The 24,403-nt window shown below is 41.2% G+C and overlaps 2 protein-coding genes and 3 non-coding genes across 6 annotated transcripts; 4 read left to right on the top strand and 1 right to left on the bottom strand.

Annotated features, from left to right (window-relative positions):
* Positions 1-307: 307 nt before the first annotated feature.
* Positions 308-389, top strand: trnas-aga (transfer RNA serine (anticodon AGA)). The gene has a single exon. It is a non-coding gene; the product is annotated as a tRNA-Ser (tRNA).
* A 458-nt stretch (positions 390-847) lies between these two features.
* trnas-uga (transfer RNA serine (anticodon UGA)) lies at positions 848-929 on the top strand. Its single transcript has one exon. It is a non-coding gene; the product is annotated as a tRNA-Ser (tRNA).
* A 2,898-nt stretch (positions 930-3,827) lies between these two features.
* On the top strand, positions 3,828-3,912 carry trnas-uga (transfer RNA serine (anticodon UGA)). Its single transcript has one exon. It is a non-coding gene; the product is annotated as a tRNA-Ser (tRNA).
* A 1,139-nt stretch (positions 3,913-5,051) lies between these two features.
* csrp3 (cysteine and glycine-rich protein 3 (cardiac LIM protein)) lies at positions 5,052-9,321 on the top strand. Its single transcript, XM_072381194.1, has 6 exons — positions 5,052-5,137; positions 6,147-6,258; positions 7,112-7,283; positions 7,422-7,551; positions 8,922-9,015; positions 9,166-9,321. Exons 2-6 carry the CDS (start codon positions 6,147-6,149, stop codon positions 9,237-9,239), a joined length of 582 nt encoding a protein of 193 aa, XP_072237295.1. The 5' UTR covers positions 5,052-5,137; the 3' UTR covers positions 9,240-9,321.
* Positions 9,322-10,348: 1,027 nt separating this feature from the next.
* zdhhc13 (zinc finger DHHC-type palmitoyltransferase 13) lies at positions 10,349-23,355 on the bottom strand. Of its 2 annotated transcripts, none has more exons than XM_072379971.1 (17): positions 23,285-23,355; positions 20,424-20,644; positions 17,492-17,614; positions 17,067-17,144; positions 16,683-16,827; positions 16,533-16,597; positions 16,159-16,321; positions 15,699-15,824; positions 15,039-15,172; positions 14,849-14,949; positions 14,382-14,506; positions 14,228-14,290; positions 13,383-13,476; positions 12,800-12,883; positions 12,562-12,719; positions 11,856-11,962; positions 10,349-10,916 (listed from the first exon to the last, which is right to left on the bottom strand). In XM_072379971.1, the coding sequence occupies exons 1-17, from the start codon at positions 23,306-23,308 to the stop codon at positions 10,778-10,780; spliced, it is 1,950 nt and encodes a 649-aa protein (XP_072236072.1). In that variant the 5' UTR covers positions 23,309-23,355; the 3' UTR covers positions 10,349-10,777. The 2 variants fall into 2 exon arrangements, with proteins under 2 accessions (XP_072236072.1, XP_072236073.1); XM_072379972.1 differs by having other exon boundaries at positions 23,281-23,322.
* Between the last annotated feature and the right edge of the window lie 1,048 nt (positions 23,356-24,403).

The following is a 24,403-nucleotide window of genomic DNA, read 5'->3' as shown; positions in this document are numbered from 1 at the left end:
TTCTCTGTCATCGTTTAACAAAAATTCAGTGTCTATAGAAATCGTGTCATTGGCGCCCATTTCAATGGCGCCCATGCTGAAATGCCATGGAGGTAAATTGGTGAGTCGAGCTGCTCTCCAAGCTGGTGACTTTGGTTTGACTGCCAAGCCATTGCACAGGACTTTGGTTAAGGCCATGTTTTTCACTCATTCTGTCGTAGACTATCTGTTGCCGTATATGCTGTTATTCAATGGAGGTATAATTGCTTGTAGAACTAATATCTGTTGACGTATGTTTTTTTTTTAACCTTTTGATCTATGTCAGCAAGTTGTTGTGGCCGAGAGGTTAAGGCGATGGATTAGAAATCCATTGGGGTTTCCCCGCGCAGGTTCGAGTCCTGCCAACAACGTTGATTCTCTTAACTCAGGGTTGCTGTTTGCCGAATTGACCTGTTGCCTTAAATGGTGAGAAATGGAGAACCGTCATACCGATTGGTCTGTTCCTTAGCCCCTTTGATAATTGGGAAAATACAAATGCACATAGTATATGCTCTGTCATTGTATATTTAACAAAAACTCTAGTGTCTGTAAAACTACCTTAAATGCCTTGGGGCTTTCAATGGCGCCCACTGAAAGGTGTATCGTTTTGGTTGAGGTCTGGAACTAAACTGTGCATTGCTAAACCTTGGTTCTTTTTGTTTTCCAGTCATTCTGTTGTAGACCATCTATTGGTCTACCAAAAGGCCAGAAAGTTGTCGTGGCCGAGAGATTAAGGCCATGGATAAGAAATGGAGAACCGTCATATCGAAAGAATAATAATATCTGTTGACTTATGCTTTTCTTTGAACCTTTTGATCTATGTCAGAAAGTTGTTGTGGCCAAGAGGTTAAGGCGATGGATTTGAAATCCATTGGGGTTTCCCCGCGCCAGTTCGAGTCCTGCCAACAATGTTGATTCTCTTAACTCAGGGTTGCTGTTTGCCAAACTGACCTGCTGCTTTAAATGGAGAACCATCATACCGAAAGCAGAACACATGCTCCTTTCTCGACTCCAAGGATATTACACAATTGGTCTATTCCTTAGCCCCTTTGATAATTGGGAAAATACAAATGCACATAGTATGTGCTCTTTCATTGTACATTTAACAAAAACTCTAGTGTCTGTAAAACTACCTTAAATGCCTTGAGGGTTTCAATGACGCCCACTGAAAGGTGTATCGTTTCTTTTGATCTATGGCAGCAAGTCGTTGTGGCCGCATTCTGTCAGGTCCGAACACTTTCCTATCCAGGTCCGAACACTTTCCTAACGACATCAAAGAGTTCCTAACGAGGTCCGAACACAGGTCCGAACGAGCATATACGTCATTAAAAATGGGGCAAAAGGGACACGTGACGTGACGTTGGAGGGGGCGCGGTTAACGCTTTAGAGTGTCGGCCATATTTTCCTTCGCATTCGCTTGTGACAAGCACGGGAACAATGTTTGTAAACTTGATTAATACTCATAAAAGTAACGCCACGTATAAGCCGAATGTTAAACCGTGGGACAAACAATATGCAATTTAATCTTCCGTCCTCTCGGCACTTTATCCAAGTTGTATTTCAACTTCCTTGTAACGTAGCCATTTTGCCAATGGAAGTTCTCTCTGTAATAGCGTCGCTGTTCATACCGGCATTGTGTGGTGACGGTGGGGATGTTAGTGATACGACAGAATCAGAAGACAAATAGTAACTTATTTTTTTGTTTATTTGCCGTATAACCTCTGCCGATTCCTCGGGGAAAGCCCTAAGATGTGAACTATCTTTTTTGCATGTATTGTCCGTCAGTGCAATAGTAATTCGTCGGCTATCTGTGGCGTTTTCTCCACTCTGGTAACGGAGCCTGGTTATGTGTTTGAGCAGAGCAGACAGATGTGTCCAGATGTATTAACCCTTGTGTTCTGTTCATATTTTTGTTACTCAGGCAATGTTTTTTGGTCTGGTGGACCCGCTGCATTTTTGGGGTTTTTAATTCAACACAATCAAACAATTTTATGTTAAAATACTCTACAGATGTTTACTTCATCCCAATTACAAGCAATATAAACAACATACATGATTAACATGTAATATGATCACATTTATGTATTAAAGTGCAATTCGTTTTTTTCAATAAAATGTGATTAAAAAAATAAAAAGGATGGAGAACATTCAAGAAATGTGCAAATGAAGCAAGGTTTTTTGGTATAACTATCATGTATTATTCATTTGAACTTTTTTAGAACTTTGAACATTTACAAAACATAAGTAAGATCTCAATCTCAGCTTGGCTGCTGACCACTTGGCTGCTGCTGGTCCTGGGGCCTGCTGCTGTCTAGCTGTGGTTAATTCTCGTTTAGGAGATAGCTGATGATTAATGTCATCCTCTTCTAAAAGTCACTGTCAGACTCTGAATTTGATCTTCATATTCTGAAACCTCTGTCTTGACCAAAATCAATTTCAAGGCCTTGTGTGCGATGAATCTTTTGGTTGTTGCGGAGAATCGGTTGTATTAGTAGTTATCACTGGGAAAGCTATATTTATTGCCCCCCCCCAAAAAAAAAAAAAAGAAGAAGAGGGGAAAATAGAGGGAAAATGAAAAATGTGCAGGAATATGATTACAGGTGCAAGTGCTTGAATGTCGGTTTGACACACGCACACGTGTATAATTACAACAAACAGTTTGAAAGTAGTGTTTGTTTTACAGATCACCAAGAAGCTGGCTGGTGCTATTGGGGACAGTGCTGCATGGATGACAAATATCGGCAACGAGTTTGGCCAGGTTCTGAACTCTGTTCTGACGACGGGTGAAGGTGCAGGGTTGGAAGAGTTGTGCCATGGCATCGTCACTCGATACAAGAATGCGGGCCAAGCTGAACCTGAGGTCATCTATGTTGACCGGGACTGCTGCAGCCAGTCAGGTGGGTAAAAATGATAAAATTGTTTATCAAATATACGTTTGAAAAACGCCACTCACACACACTGTTACCACTCCACTTGTGGGAGGAGGGGTACTGGCAATTGGGCAGTGGCTGACTTTGTTTTTCACAGGTGTGTCTTCAGTGGTCAAACTCTTCCACCCATGGAGGTCTGCAGTGCGCTTGGACAGCTTCCATTTCATGCGACGTTTTAACTGCGGCGTTAAGTTTACATTAAGTGTCTGTCTGTCTGTCTGTCTGTCTGTTCGCAGATGATTGCTCGTCTGTTACGGTGTGATTATTGTTACAATGTTAATAAAGTTTGATCATTTTACTTGAACCAAGAACAGCCTTCACATTTTTATTAAATTTTCCTTTGCAAAACAGGACGACAGTGAGTGTGAGTGACATCCATTTAATGCAATTGTCAAAAGTGAAGCCAGAATTACTTGGAGAATTATTTTACATTTATTAATAAAACCCAACACTCTTTGTCTCAACCAAAGATTTTTGAAAAATACTTTCTTTGCTCAATTTGGAATTTGTTTCATTCACTTGTGTTGCACAAATAGTGATACAGATAGATAGCTAGTCTCTCAAATAATTGAGTGTACCAAAAAAGGAGGGGAAAAATGATGGGAGACTTATTTACATTTACAGTTAACACATTTTGTGTGCTGCCCCCTACAGTAGGCTTTAGTAATGTCCAAAGCACTGTGGTATGTTGGGGTGTTGCCACAATACAGGTTCGAATCCCACAAGAGACATGAACCTTGCAATAAGTTCAGAAGTGTGTGTAAACAATGTTGAGAAGATAAGAGAATAGAGAAAAGTGGATATAGTGTACGTTTTTCTCCCCCCCCCCCCCCCTCTCTACTCTTTTTTTCTTTTTCCCCCCTTTCGGGGAGTCCTTTTGCCCCACTTTTGGCCGAGTGGTTAAGGTGATGGATTTGAAATCCATTGGGGTTTCCCCGCGCAGGTTCAAGTCCTGCCGACAACGTTCATTTGTTCGTTTATTTCACTCTCCTGACTAAGGGTTGGTGTTTGTTGCACTGTCCTGCAGTCATCTGGTAAGTGCCAGCCTGTCACAAAGACACATCATTTGTTCCCATTTCTTTAGTTGCATCTATGAAAAACAGCAAAGAAAACACAGTTTGACAGACAGAAAATAGGATTTCTGCAGCAACAAGGTGATTCCCAAAAAGCTATTAGCTGAAAACTTGGCATATCTCAGCATGGTGTGTAGTGTGTCCTTAAAACATTTGAGGAAACTGGACAAATGGTGGACAAAAGAAGAAGTGCCAGGCTTAAAAAAAACTATCTAAAGAAGATGAACAATATTTGAAAGTGATGTCCTTAAGAAAGAGGAAAAAATCCAGCAAACACCTGACAGGACCTGAGAGATGCATCTGGACCTTCAGCTGATCCATCTACTGTTGGCCCAAGCCTCATCAGAAATGGTCTCCATGGAAGGGTGGCTGTCAAGAAGCCATTCTTAAGGAAGGGAAACAGGGAGAAAAGGCTGAGCTATGCCAAATGACACAAGAAGTGGACTGAAAATCAGTGGCAACAGGTCTTATGGAGGGATGAATCCTCCCCAGAGCCCGGACCTCAACATTATTGAAGCAGTGTGGGATCATCTGACAGAGAACGGAACAAAAGGCAGCCCACATCCAAAGAAGAGCTTTGGAAATTTGAAAGTTTTTCTCACTTTCGCTCAACTAGTCTTGTCTAACTGAATAACCATTGATTCCCTTTTTAGTATTTGTATCCAAGAAAAAATGTGAGATGATTCAGAGGTCGGTAACATTCAGTACTGTCTGATTTCAGTGTAAAATGAAAAGTCTTAAAATGTCAGCATTACAGATGATAAACAGCTGCTCTTTCTAATGTGTCCCCGATGACTCTTTTTGTGACGTATAATCAACATCACCAGAGCTGTAGTGTTGCTAATATAATATATAATCGTGTAACACAAAATGTTGATGCTTCTCCGCATGCAGCTGTCAGTCAGACCTGAACAAATGTTTTAGTGGCTGATGATCGGGCCTCTTTCAGCCTGTGATAAAGGGTCAGAGGGCTCTGCTCTGTCACAAGTTATTTTAGGAGGATAGTTTCACTGAAGCGTCACTTGTGGACTGTGATGGTAAGATGGACAGTATTTAAGCCGGCCCAGGAAAGTTAACTGCCACATTCGGAGCGGAGCACACTGGCCGGGACTCAAGGTAAGCACTAATTTTCTTTGTGTTAAAGCTTCTTGTTAACAGTTGACGGAAACAGATAAATGAAAATGCAGCTGTCAACGTATTTTGTTTCTTACTGGCAGAAGAACTGTCATTATTTTTTAAAAGTTAAAGTTTTACCTCAACAGAAGAATCAGACATCAGTTCTGTATGATCTATCAGTGCAAAATTCTGAAACATTCAGCAGTGTGTGATGGCTTTTGTCTGTTGGATGTCTTGGTAAAGCCTTTGATCCTGGAATGCCACATACCAGTGCTGTGAGGCACTTTCTGATATGAAACTGGAATGTCAGAAGGCCGGGCTGAGCGGTGCAGCTTCTTCTTCAGTCTTTCAGCAAAGCTGGCATTTCAGAAACATTCGAGTGCAGTTTGATGAGTCAAAATCATAGAAATCAGGACTGAGAGGGACATATGTCTGACCTTTTGTAAGAATCTTTTTCTAGATATTAGATATCAGGATCAGAACTGCTAATTAAAAAAACTTATACGACTGTTATCTAAACTAAGTCTATTGACCATTATTTTACATTTAAAAACAGAATTAATACATTGAAATTTGGATTAAATTGAGTAAAAATTGAGCGTAAGAATGGAAAAAGGTGTGAAAAGTATTGCACAGCAAATGATTCTTAAGTAAAACCTCTTACCTTAATCATATAATTACATCCAGATCAACATATTTGTTGTATTTCAAAAGCTAATGTCAATCGAGATGGTTCCCTGATCCTCTTCCTAAAACATTAAAAAAAATAGAAAAGTCTGCCTGTTATTCCTTTTCACTAAATTTCAGGTTAACTATCAATGAGTTAGCAATTGTTGTTCACAGAAAAATCAAGATATTATGTAGTGTTTGAGGTAATAACGAGGATATTTTTTTTCAAATTAACTGCAGGTTATTAATAGAAACCCTGGAAAAAAGTACAAATATCTCTTAAGTTAAAAATAAAGTTTTATCATTATTATTAAATGAGATTCTTACTTGTTTTTTAAAGATGCCAAACTGGGGAGGAGGTGCCAAGTGTGCAGCCTGTGAGAAAACGGTGTACCACGCAGAGGAAATCCAGTGTAACGGGAGGAGCTTCCATAAGACCTGTTTCATCTGCAGTGAGAAACTGGTTCTTTCTTCTCTGAACTGGTCCCACTGGGATAGGAAGCTTTAGTATTGGCCTAATTAACCCTGCAGTATTGTTTCATTTGATCTTTTAGCACTGCTGACACATTTGGCTCCAGTTTTGAACCCATTCGATAGTTTCTTTGTCTTTTCTTACTCCTTTTTTCTTTTTTTAGAAATCTCTGTTCATTTTCTATGTCCTTCGATAATCTTCCTGTCTTAAATCCTGTCTTCATTGCTGCTTCTTATTTCACTCTTTCTTTCTTTCTTTTACTCTTCCTACGCCTTCTTTCTGTCCCAGCCACCAATAATTCAGATCTGCAGCATCTAAGTCTTTTAACAGCTGCTCTTTGGGTTTGACACTCCTGTAAAGTTTATTCTCCTCTGCTTATATTTGGGTGGATATCCTGATCTGAATTTCAGTTGTGCGACAGCCCAGAAGCTCCCATCTGCAGCATTATATTCTTATGACACTGTATAAGACTCATATCTACATGAGAACCAAGACAGTGAACCACTCATATCAGTTTACTGTTCTCTGCACAGACTCAAACACTCTCCAACTTGTCGGGCGTGAGTCTGTGTGACTGACGTATTGTTCCAGTGGGAGCTCTGAAAGGTCTCTGTGATAAGCTCATCCACCTGCTAAGTGTTCATCTTTTCTCGAACATTCACCCCGCACTCACGTCTGGCTGTGTGTAATCACACTGTTGACTGATAAAACCAGCTAGCTGGGAGCTTTATTTAACTTTCATTACTTCATGGTGACATGTCTCAGTCTGGACAAACTCAAATTCTTTCTCCCGGTCTTAAATCTAATAAAATATTCATCTTTCTATTACATAGTGAGCTGCAGAAAAGGCCTGGACAGCACCACCGTTGCAGCACATGAGTCTGAGATCTACTGCAAGTCGTGTTATGGCAAGAAATATGGGCCAAAGGGCTATGGATACGGACAAGGAGCCGGGGCTCTGAGCTCTGATCCTCCTGGACAGGATGAAGACCAGCAGCCTAATGAGTATGTGTTCACTGCAGCTAAAAACACAGACACCAGATTTAATTACAGGCTAGCTGCACCCAAATCACACAGGCTTGGAGAGTTTTGGAGACATCTGCCTGTTAAATTTAAATTGTTACTTCACTTTTAATTTTCTAGCTTGAAACCACGAACAACCTCTTCAAACCCCAATGCCAACAAGTTTTCCCAGAAGTTTGGCGGGTCAGACCACTGCCCTCGCTGCTCCAAAGCAGTCTACGCAGCTGAGAAGGTGATGGGAGCGGGGAAGGTAGGGACCATCCTTTCTCGACTACAGAAGTTTTTGAGGTTCTGGTTTAATGATAAATCTCTTTTACACACATTTGAAAAAAACACACATACTGCATTTAAATGTAAAGTTGGTTCCACTTGCTTTGCTCCGCTAATGAGTAACGGCAGGCTGAATTCAGACCTTTTTAGTTCTGTAATCTCCTGAAATGGATCATTTTGAATGTTGCATGCTATAGTATTCATTCAGCATACATGATGAAAAACAGACGATACAACTGTGCATAGACAAATGGGAAAATACTGAAAAAACATGCAGATTACCTTGAAACGAAGGGTTAATCAGGATAATCGCTTTGTTAGCAGCTTTCACTGATTCCCAATCATCCATCCATCCATTTTCTATACCTGCTTAATCCAGTTGTCGGGTTGCGGGGGGGCTGGAGCCTATCTCAGCTGTCATTGGGCGAGAGGCGGGGTACATCCTGGACAGTTCGCCAGTCCATCACAAGGCCACACAGAGACAAACGACCACACACACACGCTCACACTCACTCCAAGGGACAATTTAGAGACACCGATTAACCCAGTGTTTCTCAATTCCGGTCCGGTCCGGAGGGAAACATCGAAAACATGCAGGGCAGTGGGTCATGAGGACCAGAATTGAGAAACACTGAATTAACCTGACAAAAACCAACCTTTTGGACACTGGGAGGAAGCCGGAGTACCAGGAGAGAACCCACACATACCCAGGGAGAACATGCAAAATCCACACAGAAAGGGCCCAGCCAGGAATTGAACCTGGAACCTTCTTGTTGTGAGGCAACAGTGCTACTAATCACACCACCATGCAGCTGATTCACAATCAAAAGTACCATAGTGAAAATGCTAATTGTGCAGAAGTACATGTGTCAAAATATTATATCAATTTGTTCGTCCCTTCCATGTTCGAGCTGAAGCTTCCTGCACTTTAGCTCGTCAATTCCCTCTCAGGATCAATACAATCAGTGCATTACATCATTAATTATTCATTCATTATTTGTTGTTTCTCTGAAGCAAAAGGGAACTGAAATTGACTAAAGTGGACGATGGAAAAGTACAATATTCTCCTTTAACTGGTGGAAATTATGTATAAAGTAGCAGAAATGGAACAGAAATTAAATTAAAATTGTAACAATATTAAAGTAAATACACTTCACTGATTATAACATAATATAATATTGTTAAAACGTGTCTTATGGTCATGAATTGGCCAGAAATTTGTTTTGTTCAACCTGATTTGATCTTTGGCAGCACTTTTAGCGATGAAGTTCACAACCCAGCAAAGGTTTTAAATCGAGCTTTAAACGTGACATTTTTCCAATGTTTGTTGTCTCTGTGTGTATGGTTTAGCCTTGGCATAAAACCTGCTTCCGCTGTGCCCTGTGTGGTAAAAGCCTGGAGTCGACCACAGTGACGGACAAGGACGGAGAGCTGTACTGTAAAGGTACTGACGCATATGGATCAGTCTTTTACTGCCTTCAGTACAATCTGACAACAGGTTTTAGTCATTTATATCTAAATACAGCACCAAAGCAGGTCAGAAATGCTGTTTGTCATTAACAGAGCATTTCTTTTTGTTTAATTCTCTTCACAGTTTGCTACGCTAAAAACTTTGGCCCTAAAGGATTCGGACTGGGGAACGCCGCCATGTTGGAGGAACGGGAGTGAACGCCGTGTTAAACCTCATACTCATATGTGGCAGCTGTCTCTTTGGAGGCTCAGCCTTTACTTTTACACCAGATGACATCTATAAGACTATAATAGATATAGATATCATGATGGGGCATTAAAACCCTTGGAAGCAATGTTTTTAATGTATTACTATACTGAGAGTTGTGCAAAAATGTGCATAAGACAAAATAAAAGTAATTTGTTACATCAAAATGTGTCCTTACGGTTTATTTAAAAAACAAAACAAAAGTTCATGATGTTAGTTTTATGAGAAATTAAGTAAAATAACAAATTCAGTCAATGATCTATGCTTTTTGGCTATTTTAGATCCTCTGTAACATATATTTTATTGTTATTACAGATAAAGCTGCTTAAATTTGCTTCCTTCAGCTAGGAGTTGCTGTGAGAAGGCGATTCGAGGTGTTTCAGTTCGTTAAATCTGGTTAGTAATAGAATCTTTTATTCATTCATAATTGTGTGCGCAAGGTAATTGGGGAAAAAGCAGAGCAACAAGTGATTAACAGATGCCGTGGATTAATTTCTCCGAACAATTAAGTTTAGGCAGGCGTGCAGAGCCGTCTGGAGGGATGAGATTTGTCAAATTAAAAGCGGGGAAACTATCTCCCGCTGTCAGAAAAGCAGACACACAAACACATTGACTAAGGTTAATTAGCTCTAAAGCAGGAATCTGCTCTAGTTACGAGTTATTTGTAATGATAATGAATGTGGTGACGCTGGTGAAGCTCTAATCATTTTGTTGAAACTATCTCAGACAACATAGTTTTTATCTTTCATCCAGTGATGATGCCAAACTTCCAATAATCATAAGCTTTATGCAGCTTTGATTGTTCATGAAACCCAAATCACCGTCAGAAGCGAGTTAACCTATTTACATGCAGTTATTCACTTAGATTGAATCCCTTAATAAGCCGTTTACTCGTATTTCATTCTGGTTGTAAGTGAAATTAGATAGAAATAGTTTTTTTGTGACCCTCATCACCACCGACTCACTTCACAGGACAGAGGGGTTAAAGTGAAGCTTTAAAGGTGCTGAGGTGTACGATCCCCATGGGACCTCACGAGCCTGGGAGTCCACACAGAGACAGTTAAAGAGACAGGCACAATGTTACTTTATTGAAGTATTATAGTGGTCCTTTGTTATTAAACACATGCAACTTTTACAAAAGTCATAAAACCAACTGTTTATACATAGAAAGATCCCTCTTTATTCCCAGAACAGATGGTAAAAATAGGCTTAATGTGTTCATAAAAACAGCACAAAACGTCCGTTACAATTTAGGCCTTTAAAGGTTTCCCAAACTAAGACTTCAGATCTTCCCTTTACGTACTTCGGTCAAGTATAAGGCAGCAGCAGTCAATCAAACGATAACTACACACAGTTTTGTGTATTCCCGACTTTAAGTATTGTGGTCTCTCTCTTTAGAAGGTGCCACCACATAGAAAAATAAATAAATACATTCTGTACTTTTGGTCCAAAACCAAAGTCTGACCCTGAGTGCAGGGACGGGAGGAGGTCAGACCATGTTGACTTGCTCGAACAGGTATTGGTCTCGCTGGGGCACGAACTGGAGGGTCCAGTCCACCACAGACGGTTTGAAGAGGCCACAGCAGCGTAACTGGAAGAATGACACCAGGTTCTGCACCACGCCCATACTGCAAGCAGAGGATCCAAAAGAAAATGATCCAGAAGCACCACTTTACATACCGCGCCGTTGTGGTGTCGTCCCATCTGTAATTAGTCGTTTTCCTCCCCTTTAAGACTGAACTTGTAGATATTTGTGCTTGGAAACATCAGCTTACACATATGAGGTAAGATTTTAGCGTAATACACAACTAGATGCTAACATCTTCTTAAGAACTTGACTGAAATAGCATTTAGCTCCCTCAGCATCATAGATACTGAACAAACCAACATTAAATATTGTTTTAAAATGTTTGAGAGCGTTTACAGAGCTGCAGTCATTTCCAAAGCTGGTTGGAATTCAGCTACAATTCCAAAGTAATGAACAAAATCCAAATATCAAAAGGTAAAGCAGTAGAGTTTATCACAGATTTATCTGTTAAGAATGCTTGTTTGCCAATAGGAAACATTTCTGTGAGATGACATAAAGCGGGAAAAGATGCTTGAGATCATTTAAGGTTACATTCACACTGCAGGCAACAGTCTGAACAGCAAAAATTCAATTTTTCCAAGCCAGACCCAAACCGATGGTCACTTTTATGTCACTGAAGTCAGAGAAACATCACAACTCTGCGCTGGAGGAGGCGGGACACCGCAAGATCAAATGGAAACAATGGATTTGTGCACACCATAATATTTAATCATACAACTTTCGCAAGCTGCAATATGTAGGTGACCAGTAGGGGCAGTGCAGGGCCAAATTCTACCTGCTACAAGCTTAGACACGCTTTGTCCCGACCCTGATAGGTCAGAGCTGCAATATTATGTGAACTGTCGTAATGTTAAGGCTGATCTGTGTATACATAATATTATCAATAATATTTGCCTATAAATAGCTACTTAAAATTGGCCCAAAATATGGAGTATCTGCTAGCGCCTACAGTAAAGTACAACAACGTTGTTCAACTCACTTGAAGGGATTCTGTTTCAGGGAGACAGGCTCATTCATGGGTCTCATTTTCCTTTTTTGGAATATCAGAGTTGTTCGTTCCGCCGTTGTTATTCCCAGGAATGCAATCTGCTCCAACACGAAGAAAAACAAAATTCAAAAATTCACTCACAGAAAAGGTAGATGCTGCACATCTAATACAGGAGATAACAAAACCAACAGGTTTGGCTTCTCTGAGCACTTCCAACCTGACACTGCTGTAAATTCTGACTTTCCTAAAACTACCCTTGGGGCAAATTTACAAAAAGCCATTAGTGTCATTCCTGGAAAATGGCTCAGTGGTTAAAGTGGTTCGTCCAATAACCGGAAGGTTGGTGGTTCGATTGGTGAACTCAGAGCTGGAGGGGTGGCAGTCCACCTCCTTGCCACAGCTGAGGTGCCCTTGAGCCAGGGACTGTACCCCCATGCTCCCTGGGCGCTGTGATTGGCTGCCCACCGCTCCAGTGTATGGCATCTGTCTCCATGAGTGTGTGACCCTGTGCATGTGCGTGTGTGTTCAACAGGTGCCAACCTGGATGGGTTACATGTGGAGGAGTAATTTTGTGTATTTCCTGCATCTACATGACAATAAATCTGATCTTAATCTTAAAAATGTTTCCACCAATGCTATTCAGAGGATATTTGTGAGCCACAGAAAGCCATCAGCACACGAGGAGTCAGTAAGTCACCTGATAGAGCTGCTGTACCAGGGTCAAACCGAACAAGCACGAAAAATAGAAAGACATCAGGAAGATGCTGAGCACCCAGGGAGAGCAGCTGACCACGGCTGAGATGACACCCCACAGCCCCTGTTCCTCGTAATGCAGCACACAGTGAGCGGACCAGTCTGAAAACACACACACAGCACAGGAATAAGCTTTCATTACTAAAGTAAAAACATCACACACTGGGTATGACGTCACTCACACTTGAGGCAACCGTAGAACATCCAAGCCCCCATCAGCACAAAGGAGAGCACAAAGAGGACGAAGTAGTGATGGTTCCTCGCACCTGGAAGAGAACAACATGATGGACGACAGCTCGTGTTCAAGACCCAAAAAATCTAAATAAATCAACTGATACCATCTTGGCAACAGAAAGCAAGGTAGCAGTTAGAGAAAGAGTCACTTAATATATGTCATTCTCTCCCACTGTTTAAATAAGTTGTGGTTATTAAAGTGGCAACATTTGGTGTTTGAACACTTCCTGCTGCACCGTAGCATCTCTTAAGTTTGTGATCTTTTGGTAGATCTTTTAAGAAGTGTTTGGGCTCTGATCATTAAAGAATATCAAAGTTGATCAAATTTTTGTATTTTGTCCTCAAAGTTAAACCATCACACAACAGAACTTCTTTTAAAATCACGTTCTAATGAAATGTTGTGCTCTTAATGCAGTCAAATGCAGATTTAACATTTTTCCACAGGCTAAAATATCACTTTTAAGCTTGTTTGAAGAAAACAAAAAAAACAACAATAGGTTACATATCAAACATTTAAATGGTCTGTGGTACCGATGCAGGTGTTGGTCAACACTGAGTGGTGGTCCTGCTTCGCCACGCACGCGTCACAGCTGAAGCAGTGCACCGCTCTCACCGGTTTCCTTACCTGCAAGACAGTGAAGCAACAGTAAGTAGTCGAGGCTACCAACATTTTGGTATCGATACCAATACCAATATGTATTTCAATACTTTTCCAAATAAAAAGAGAACACAAAAAATGTCATTATTGACTTTATTTTAACAGAAAATCTTACTATGCATCAGTAAATATTACCTATAATCTAAGGCACAGACAACACGATTTCCAGAGCTACTTTTGTGGAGACTGAAGGGGGCTGGCGCTGCTTGCTTTTAGCACTGAATGCTGCTTTTTTTTCATGGGTATACAAGTTATTCCTTATGCTGGTCTGGGGGCTTGTCCTTCAAGTGTTTTGCTGAGTTGGAAATGTTTCCACCCTTGGCCAGACATGTTTTGTAACACCGTTTGCACGGTGGCGTTAATGCCGTCACTGTGTTTTAAAGCCAAAGTAATTCCATAAAGCACTTTGTGCACCTGGTTTATCTACTAGTTGCGGCATGGTGGAGGTTGCAGCAGCCGCCATTCTCTCCCTGCTCCTGTCTCTCTCTCTTTATCTCTCTCTGTCACTCCACGCTGCTCATTCACTCGCTCGCCTGCTTGCTCCGGCTAGCTCGCCTCGGCTCAAAATATAATGTGGTGACGTCATGTGGTGACGTAAAAAAAGTATCATCCAAGCGCAGTATAGTACTGTTTTATATATGTATGCCCCGGTATACTGAAGGAGCCTATTAACGGCACAGTGGGACAGAAGTCAACAGTTTAATATGGACATCCTCACCATACACGTAGTGCAGAATATTCTGGGGTCCAGACAGCCAGCCTCAGCCAACACCAACACATTCTGACAACAGAAACAATCAAACGTTTACCAATAAAAACTTTTTCGAGTTAGATGCCATGACGCGGATTTGAAATATCTGCAGCTCTCCCACCATTTTCTTCTTCTCTTCTGTCGCTTTGATGAACCCGGGGTCCATCCTGCTTGTGCGAAAGTAGTAGTAGAGCAGAGCGGTGGCGTTGAGCGTGAACAGTACCTGAACGGTGGAGCTAGGTCGATGTGAGGTTATAAGTTAAGAAACATTACGACTTTTTCTGTGCCTGAAGTCAAATTAAACACAAACACACTGTTTGGAGCCCCTGAGACTCAGAAGTGTTGCATTCTGGTCTTTTTTCTTCTCTGGTGAATGCAGACAGTGGTCTCTGACCCAGTTCAATAGACTCAATCACTGATTGAAATGACTGATCCTGTGTTAACAGCAGGTGATGAAATCAGCCACAGCTTCTGAACCTTAATTGGGAAATTTAAGCCCCTAGATGAGTAAGAACCTTGGTTTAATGAGAAACCAGTAGCTGTCTTGTTAATGTTTTTAGGAGTTGTCTCACTGTAAATAAAGGATATCTGGCAGGAACCAGAGATACCAGGTGACGAGCATCCAGAAGACTGAAGCCATGACAGCTGTGGCCGGCAGGAGAGAATGAAAGTCTAAACTCGGGAAAATCCTGTTTCACAAAAACAGCTTATTTATTAACACGAAGACGGTGCATTTACATTTAAATCAGACAGCAGCTGAGTGAAAACGTGCTCTTACCGTGAGGCCAGATTGATGACACCTATCACACAGGCCAAGAGGATCCCTTTGAGTAACCAGGACTCAGAGTTCATATCAACTATAGCACCGACACCTCCAAACAGTGCAGTGCATAATAAAAACTGCAGAAAAAACTAAAAAAGAAGAGGAAAAAGAACATTAGAGGAGCTGAACTTTACACATTCCTGTTTGTATGTGTCTGGGAGTTGAGACGATAGCCGGGTTTCCATTAACTAGTGAAGCAAATCTGAGGTGATCTTCTGTAAACCGGTTTAAAGTAAATCATCACCGGAGGCTGGCGGTACAAACTACGCTGCTCGTGGTTTAATAAAATAGAAGAAGCTGTCCCAACATGAAACTCGAGCTCATACCTTGACGAGACACAAACGCCAACAAACCGAGGAGGACATCCCCAACAGGAAAATGAACAAAGCTCTTCTTTAGGATTTACTTACTCTTGGGATCTCTGGGGCATTATATCATATGTGGGAAGATGTTCAGTCATGCAACTTTACTGTTTGCTGGCTCGGAATGGAAACATTTGTTTGCACATTTCTGGTAATCGATTCGATTTTTACGGTTTGTATTCACATCTTCTTAATGGGAATCAAAAACAGCAATGGAAACCTGGCTTGTGTGTCCCCTTCAGTGTCAGTGTACCTTGTATCTGTTAACAACCCGCAGACAGCGCGAGTTGGAGCGAATCCTCTCCTGTTTCACATGGTTAAGCATGTGGATGAGCAGCGGGCTGTGCACTTGGTGGGCCAAGTCGATGGGCGTGTGACCCTGAGGAAGAATAACAAAGAAACAATGAGCTGCACTGCGGCACAACAAACCCTGCACATAGATTAAAGACTTTCACCTTCCTGTAGCAATGTCTATCAGCAGAATCATGAAGCAACAAGTCAAATCGATTCATGAAAAGGGGAACTTTGAGTCAACGTGAGCTCTGTCTTCAACAATTTTCACTCTCATGAAAGAGAGAAACTGATTCGGAGCTGACAGCAGATGGTCATTAACACCACACAAATCACCCAAAATCTGGCAGTATGTATCATGGTGTGACAGCAGACTGAAACAGACACTGTAAGATGTGCTGTTCGGGTTCTGTGAAGCTCACATTAATGTTTTCAGCGTCAACACTGGCTCCAGCCTCCAGCAGGATGTGGGCAGCATCTACATTTCCTGCCAGCACGGCGCAATGCAGCGGCGTGTTCCTGTTCACTTTGTCCACAGCACTCACAGAGGCGTTATTTTTGATTAGAAAGTTTGTGGGCTCGGGCCTGGGATAGAAGACCAACATGTGGTTAATCAATACTTTTACTTTCGATATTTGAAACTACCATAAAAATGCTTTGAAGCATCTTCCCACCAAACACACTGTGCACATAATCTAGGTTAGCTTTACTATGTTTGAAATATTCTCTCTCAAATTTCTACCTTTAGGGACATTTTTCTTTGAACGAGTCACATCAAGAGCAGGAAAGCTCTTACCCAATAATCTTCTGGGCTGCCAGCATCAGCGGTGTCTGCCCGTTACAGTCAGGCTCATCGACTTCCTGTGCACAATGAAGCAGCAAGATTACCCACCATGACGATATGAAGGAAGGAATATTAAACCAAGTGAAGAGAAAAAGGTCTCACCTGTCCCTTAGCCATGAGATAAGCTGCTATGGCCATGTGCTGGAAGAGGATGGCGAGGTGGAGCGCACGGTAACCTTCTCCGTCTGTGATGGAGGGGTCTGCTCCATACCTCAACAGCTGGATCACCATGGGGAGGTGGCCCTGCCTGATCACAGATTTAAAAAACAAAACAGGCCGCTTGATGCAAAAACATATGCAGAACAAAACCCAGCAGTCCTCCTTTAAGCTGCAAGTGTCAACAACAGTTACTTATTATTTAAGAGAAATAACGGAGTGTTGTTTCTTTTCAACAGCTGATGACATAGCTAGGCTAAGCTAGGATGAAATACAACTAGCATCGAATCTGAGACCACATTTGAATGTTTAAAGACATCACGGTCACACCTTATCGCCCAGTGAAGTGGACTTGAGTTGAGGTCTCCTCCGAGCTGGTCAACTATCGCCCCTTTGGACATATAATACCTGAAAGAGAACAGCAAAGGAACAGAGAACGGTTCAGAACACTGTGTCTTGGAGCATTTCAGGACAATTTCCAGGTAAAATAACTGTTTACTGTGAACAGCGACTTTACTTTGTAACTGTGATGTCTTTTTTATTCAATAAACATCGGTGCATTACTGAAGTATCTGCAGTCTAAAGTGGAATATAGACAAGTGGAGAAAAATCATGGATGGCTTTTAGTTTAAAACCAACACAGGAAGATTTCTACGGCTCAGAAGGCCACTGTGATCCCAGAGTTTACTGCTGTGTATACACTGTGGGATGTCGGCTGTACTGGGACAGAAATGATGCAGAAATTAAGCTCTCACTTGACCAGCTCTGAGCGGTTGTTGATAGCCGCCCAATGCAGCAGAGTGACGTTCTCTTTGTCCGGCTGCCGGACGTCGTATCCCGCCTCCACCAGCTCCTTACAGCGCTCAAGGATGCCAAACCTGAGAGAATCATCAAAATCACAGGAAAATAGAGTTAAAAATGCCATCAAACTGTTGACAAGACCAATGCTCTAAGCTCCCAAAGATTTAAAAAGCAACCAAAATAAAAGAACTAGGGCCGGGACTCGATTAAAAAAATTAATCTAATTAATTAGAGGCTTTGTAATTAATTAATCGAAATTAATCGCATTTTTAATCGCATGTAAATATTTGACCTGAGAACAGTGAGAAGCAATTTTTTTCACATGGATTTTAGTATATCGTTGAATAATGACTGAATACATAAGCTTAAACAAAACATTGTTTATTGTTTTTCAAGGTGGTGCTTAACCAACCGTGCTCTTATCGGCTTCCATCCATCCCTCCATTTTTTAAAATTCATTCTTTATTTTTTATGCCTTTTAATGGACAAGACAGATAAAAAGAGACAGAAAGCAGAGAGAGAGGGAATGACACACAGTAAAAGGCCTTCCGATGCGGGATTTGAACCGGGTCCGACTGTAGCCTCTATCCACGGGGCGCCTGCACCACCCACTCCAACACTACCGACCATCCCATCCGTCTGTTTTTTTTAAAACAAAATTTCCCCATTCACAGAGCCAACCAAAGCGGTCTCATCAGCTTCTTCGTTCATGTTTAACTATTGTTCACTGTGGTTTGTTGTTGTCTGAACGTCAGTTGGTGCTCCAGTATAATCGGTATGCCTGAAACTCATCCAGTGAGAAACGTTCCGTGGTGCAAAAATACGTGCGATTAAAATGCGTAAATGTAAAGAATCTTAATTAACGTGTTAAAGTCCCAGCCCTAAAAAGAACAGCGCATACACTCTCTATGAGGCTTTTCCAATGACAAAATGCTTTCCCTTATTAGCCGAATGCCTGCCTCTAACCCTTAAACTGTCTTTACCCTAAAAAGAACATCACTTTGTAGCTGTCGGGGCCACAATTTGGTCCCTACACCAACAGGAAATCCTCATAAGTTAGTGAGCCAACACCTCACCAAGATATTTAAAACCGCACACATAATAATGCTTTTTTTTGCCCACCAAGTAACTCTTTAAAGACGGGTTCAAACACTGCATCAGAATCAAGATGAACCGAGGAAAAAGCAACGAGCCGGTGAACCCAAAGGAAAAGGTAAACTGCACCTGCACTGAACTCGCAAAGCAGGTTTCTGAGTCAGTTTCCGGCTGGGTGAGAGGCCAAGTGTGCACACGGTTTTCCCTAAACTGACACATGCTGAGCTGAAAGGAGACCAGGGAACAACTCCTGAGACCATTTCCTTTTTCCCTCCTTACAAGAGAAGTGACCTTCGCTCTGGTGAACGGCATCTTTATGTGCAAATCTCTGTAAAGGAACACTGACAAGCTCAACTTTTAAATCTCAAAACTGTAGCTCGATCAAATCAACCTTCACCATCTAACTTATTAAACACAGTTTTAATCTGAGTTTTGTTGTGAAAAGTCTGTGCAAACTGACCTTCTTCACCTTGAAGAAACAAGTTTAATCCAAGTGCTACATTGAAAATAAACCATCGTTTTACTGTGGTCTTTGTAGTGAAACACATGCAGGCCTCAAACCAAAATAATCATTTAAAAAAAAAAGAAGTTGCCTCATTTCTTGGTGCGCCATTTAGTGAAGTGTCATTATGACACATCAAAATCACATTAGTTGTTTTATTTAAAGTAATATTATTACAGCAAACTGTTAAAACTAAAAGGTTTTGTGTAATATTGTTATCAAATATAACTTGTAATTTAACCAAGGGTTCTCTTCTTTTTAATTTACTTTATAACTGATTTAATTAAAGTGTTTATTAGCAATGAGCTCATATGCTTCATTGCTGACACGTGTAATAAATTAATTCTGATGATACAAACTATTAACGTGAGTGGGACCAATGCATGACCGAAGAGTACAACAGGTTTCTGTTAAGATCAGCACCTCTGTAAGGCAGTGGCGTGCACGTGCAGGGGGGGGGGGGTTACCCCTCCTTGTGGCCTAATTGTTGAAAAATGCATGCTAAAGTGCCCTCTCGGGAGCCAAAATGCGTGCTAAGGTACCCTCTACAGTGGTGAGGACGAGCTACATGTGCCCTTTTTTCTTTTCTTTCTGCCCCTGCCCTTCAAAAACATTTGTGCACGTCACTGCTGTAAGGAGTCGACTCTGATCTATTCATTAACAACCATTAAGATCATCTAATGACACCATCTACAACAGCCAAGTTTTAAAAGCTTTTAAACACCTAAACGCAGTATTTTAAGGCTTTTCCAGACATGCAAACCTTTCAAACTTAGCATCTCCTGCTTGTTCCTCTTAAGGGAAGTTAAATAGTTAGTAGACAGGAACTCTGGGAGGCAGAGGTTGAGCAAATATGTGCAGGAATCCAACATAATTACCACTTTTAGTCTGTTTTCAGTGGACTTTGTGACAGCTTCATCCCACATATCAATTTAAATTCCAGACCCATAAAAACAACCGAGGTTATGGATGTAACCTTGACTTTATAAGCGTAACGGGAGAACAGTGGAGGTAAGCGGATATCGCTGCAGCACTGCTGTTTGTTGCGTCAGCTTATACATTTTACTCTGGCGATGGAGATGTTAGACGGCACCAATCTGCTGTTCTTCTTCTTCTTCTTCTGACTTTAACCAATTACCACTGAGTAGTAGTAGTTTCTAGGCCTCTCAGAAAGAGGTTCTACTGAAGCACAAAGCTGTGGGTGGCCATAAAACAGTCCTTTAACAGGAAACAGCCTGAAAGTGGCATCAAAACGGTGAGAAGTCATTTTATATTTAATGTGTGCTTACTGTGTTGCCTTCACTATGTCCCAACTGGTGCTGTCATCCATGAGTGATCGTTTTTTTGGCTGCTGGCTGATGTCCATCACCTGATCTGTGCTTTTCCCTAACTGTCCGTAAGCGGGCATGTACATGTGCGACATCCCACCGAACGCCGCAGCTCTCGGTCCGTGACTGTGAGAGTGACCTGAATGCCCGTGGTGACAGCTGTCACGCATGTGGCTGTGACCCTGTGGCACAAACAAAGGGAAAACAAAGAGATTCAATCCAAGGTGCTCACATCAAAAAGGCCAAAAGGTCACGCCCAGTACAGGAATTTTATCGCCAACCCAGAACTCTCCAGTTATTTGAGACTGCAAGCCTGAAAGAAAGCATTAAAAAGCATTTTTATAAGTCTGTAAATGTGTTTTTCACCACCTGGTACAATAAAATAACATAAGATGTGCTACAGAAAACTGTTTCATCACGAGTTCTCCTCACTTCCTGATAAACCAACTGCTCTCTGGGTGGACTTCCCAACCGACAGAACAAACAGCAATAAAGAATGACTCACTGTACAGAAGCTGTAAGGTTTGGTAATATGACAAAAGATAATAAAGATAAAATCAATCTGTCACCTGCCCCACATCCTGGGCATTTAAAGCAACTCACTGAGGTTCAAATTCCTGAGGATTACGTATTTCTGCATGTATTAATAAAGTGTACTGCAGGAAGAGGAGTGGGACCATACATAACAAACAGTTTATAAAGTAAAACCAACAGTTGTTTCATTTTTGGATCAATAAAGTGAGAGGAAGGAGATGAATCATATTGGATCATGAATAATGATCTCTGAATTTAGACAGAATGATTCCTGAATATTGCTTGTTTTTGGATAGTTGGTCCGACAAAACGAAACTGATGACACTGATATTAGCACAGTAGGTGTTTTCACTGAGAATTCAATCAATTTCATCCAATATTTACAACTCGACTGGATTACTGTGACAAACACTTTATACTGTTTTCCGTTCTATGGAAGTGTTAACAGGCCGTTTTTATTACTTTTTGAGGAGTGAAAGGTGTGGTGAACAGTTCAGTAATGTGGAAAAGACTTGTGCTACCCTTCGTTTCTTTATGTATTGCAAATAGGTACATTGATTTATTGAGACATGTTCAAACATAAATGAAAGTCCAGTCTGTGTGGGAAAAAAATGGGCTTATAAGTCAATATCTGGTCTGATCTCCTTTATTCTCCAACACAGCCTGAACCCTCTGAGACCAGCTTTCTGTCATTTCTTTAAGGAGTCTTCAGGAATAGTTCTCCAGGCTTCTTGAAGGACATCCCAAAGCTCTTCTTTGGATGTCGGCTGCCTTTTGTTCCGTTCTCTGTCAGATGATCCCACACTGCTTCAATAATGTTGAGGTCCGGGCTCTGGGGAGGATTCATCCCTCCATAAGACCTGTTGCCACTGATTTTCAGTCCACTCCTTGTGTCATTTGGCATAGCTCAGCCTTTTCTCCCTGTTTCCCTTCCTTAAGAATGGCTTCTTGACAGCCACCCTTCCATGGAGACCATTTCTGATGAGGCTTGGGCCAACAGTAGATGGATCAGCTGAAGGTCCAGATGCATCTCTCAGGTCCTGTCAGGTCACAGCTGGATTTTTTCCTCTTTCTTAAGGACATCACTTTCAGATCCTGTTCATCTGCTGTAGATAGTTTTTTAGGCCTGACACTTCTTCTTTTGTCCTCCACTTGTCCAGTTTCCTCAAATGTTTTAAGGACACACTGCACACCATGCTGAGATATGCCAAGTTTTCAGCTAATAGCTCTTTGGGAATTACCTTCTTGCTGCAGAAATCCTATTTTCTGTCGGTCAAACTGTGTTATCTTTGCTGATTTTCATAGATGCAACTAAAGAAATGGGAACAAATGATGTGTCTTTGTGACAGGCTGCTAGGAACAAAGTCCCTAAAGATACTATTTAAAACTGTTTCTTTGCTAAGTTGTATCTGTTATTGATTCATAGGTCAGTCTAAAGTGATTTCAACAAACAAAAAAAATACTATGACAATGATCAGGTACAAAAAGCAGCCAATGTCCAAGACCACTTTGAAGAAACTACAATAAAGTCTGGTTCCTTGGGGACAAATTATAAGTAAATGGGAGGTGTGTCAAAACGTCTGCACAGTGTTGTTCTGCAGCTTTATCATTAAGTTTCACCCACTGGTGTGGCTGTATCAGCTGGACGCTATTTGAACCAGTCTAAATAAGAAAGTATGTTAATTATGTTGTTCAAACTGGGATCACAACAGACTGCTGCCATATTCCTGACAGATGGCACCAACTAAGCGCCGTCGCGCTGTAACAAACTTACAGATTTACATTAGCTCAACAGACGCTGCTCGTCCTACGACTCGGGCTTGAGCTTTCTAAGAGGATTACCATTACATAAAAGAAGGTGAGTGAGTATTGAAATGGTTAAAGACACCAGGCTGTCAGTGCATCATCGTGTGAAGCAGACAAATCAGAGACTCTCCGTAACGTGGACGTCGCTTCTTTCCCAACAACAGAATCAGCTAAATGTGCCCGCTGGCGTTGAGATGTGATTAGCTAGCACCGTTTAATGTCAGGTAACTAAAAGCAGGTTAACTGCAGCCAGCTAAGCTGACAGACGCTTTATTTGAACGGGAATCAGTCTGCACATGTTATTCCGCGTTACAGCAACTTACCCACAAGCTAAAACTAAACAGCAGGCTAGCTTGTTTAATGCTAACATTCTGCAAATATAACGCCAGTGAAACGACGCTTCGGCCACGTCCGACCCAGAAGAATCAGCAACTACATGACAGAAATTAAAGAAGCAGCAAATAAAAGATAAACCCACTTACATTTCCGCCTTCATTCCAGTCCATCTTGGTTTGGAGGAACGAAGTGAAAGTTCCTGCAGCTGGTCGGGGATCAAGATCTACTTCCGCCGATGGATTTTCAAAGTAAAAGTCAGGTGTACTTTAGTTTTCTTAGCTCAGTGTACGCAATATTAATGCTCCTCAGTTCAGATAAGACAATAATCCCACTGAATGCTTTTCACAGGGGGATTTATAGAGAGAGAGAAAAAAAAAATCAGTAAAGTTTGTCATTATAGTACCTCAGGAAAATAATGAACATGTTTGTTGGTTGTCCTTATGTTTATGTGGTTTTAGTTAATGGGTGTCTTGGTTAATTTGTTCCCTTTTAGTCTTTAGTTTTCTTAGTGTCTTGGGTTAGCCTCTGTTAAGTGTTTATTTCAGTTCCTGTTTGAGTTCTGGTACTTTGTTTTAACCTTACTCTGTATATTCTGATTTTCTTTATTAAATTCTCTTATGAGACTTTTTATTCTGTTATCAGCCTGTTTAGTTTCTAGGTTTTGTTCCTCAAGTCCCAAGTTTAGTGTCATTTATGTTATCTGTTTGACTCTGTTTTTATTCACGTTTGTGTTTCTCTTCAGTTTGTATTACTTGTATGTTCTGTTTAGTCTCCTATTACCTACAGTCTTTGGGTCTAGTTTAGTTTCTCAGGTGCTGACGCTGTATCTAGATGTCCTCAGTCGCTCCATGCACACCAATATCCTCTTTTATCACTCACCTGTTGTTACTTTACTCATCAACCCTCTTTGTACTTAAAGTTCTCCGTCTTTGGTTGTCTCTTACCCCCTGGTTGTCCTGTCCTGTGGCTTCTTTGTACTTGCTTTTTGTTCATTTGGAGGTTTTTTGGGGGGATTTATTGGTTTGTTCAATAAAGGCATTTTTGGGTCCATCACAATAGGTTATGTCATGGATCACAACAAAATCATCAGAAGGAACAGATAATAAACTAAAGTGAATGATCCGGTCTGACATAATAGGTATAAATCTGCAAATCCAGCAATACCAAAGGTGCCTGAGACCCACAACATCCTCTCCATCACTTGTAAAGAGACTTTACAAGCATGTAAGGGGCAAGATTCAAGCAGAACTATTAAAGAAAACTTT

Source organism: Leuresthes tenuis, unplaced genomic scaffold (genome assembly GCF_036924035.1).
Source record: "Leuresthes tenuis unplaced genomic scaffold, fLeuTen1.0.hap1 SCAF_2, whole genome shotgun sequence".
Lineage (NCBI taxonomy): Eukaryota > Metazoa > Chordata > Actinopteri > Atheriniformes > Atherinopsidae > Leuresthes > Leuresthes tenuis.
The sequence above is the reverse complement of the archived record's forward strand: the minus strand, read 5'-3'. Positions and strand labels throughout refer to the sequence as shown.

Excerpts from the sequence above, each read along its gene's own strand:
- csrp3 (XM_072381194.1), top strand. The coding sequence starts at position 6,147 with ATGCCAAACTGGGGAGGAGGTGCCAAGTGTGCAGCCTGTGAGAAAACG. Across the intron at positions 6,259-7,111 it reads TAAGACCTGTTTCATCTGCA|TGAGCTGCAGAAAAGGCCTG; the intron begins GTGAGAAACTGG and ends TCTATTACATAG. Across the intron at positions 7,284-7,421 it reads GAAGACCAGCAGCCTAATGA|CTTGAAACCACGAACAACCT; the intron begins GTATGTGTTCAC and ends TTAATTTTCTAG.
- zdhhc13 (XM_072379971.1), bottom strand. The coding sequence starts at position 23,308 with ATGGACTGGAATGAAGGCGGAAAT. Across the intron at positions 17,615-20,423 it reads GACATAGTGAAGGCAACACA|GTTTGGCATCCTTGAGCGCT; the intron begins GTAAGCACACAT and ends TGATTCTCTCAG. Across the intron at positions 15,825-16,158 it reads TTGACGCTGAAAACATTAAT|GGTCACACGCCCATCGACTT; the intron begins GTGAGCTTCACA and ends ATTCTTCCTCAG.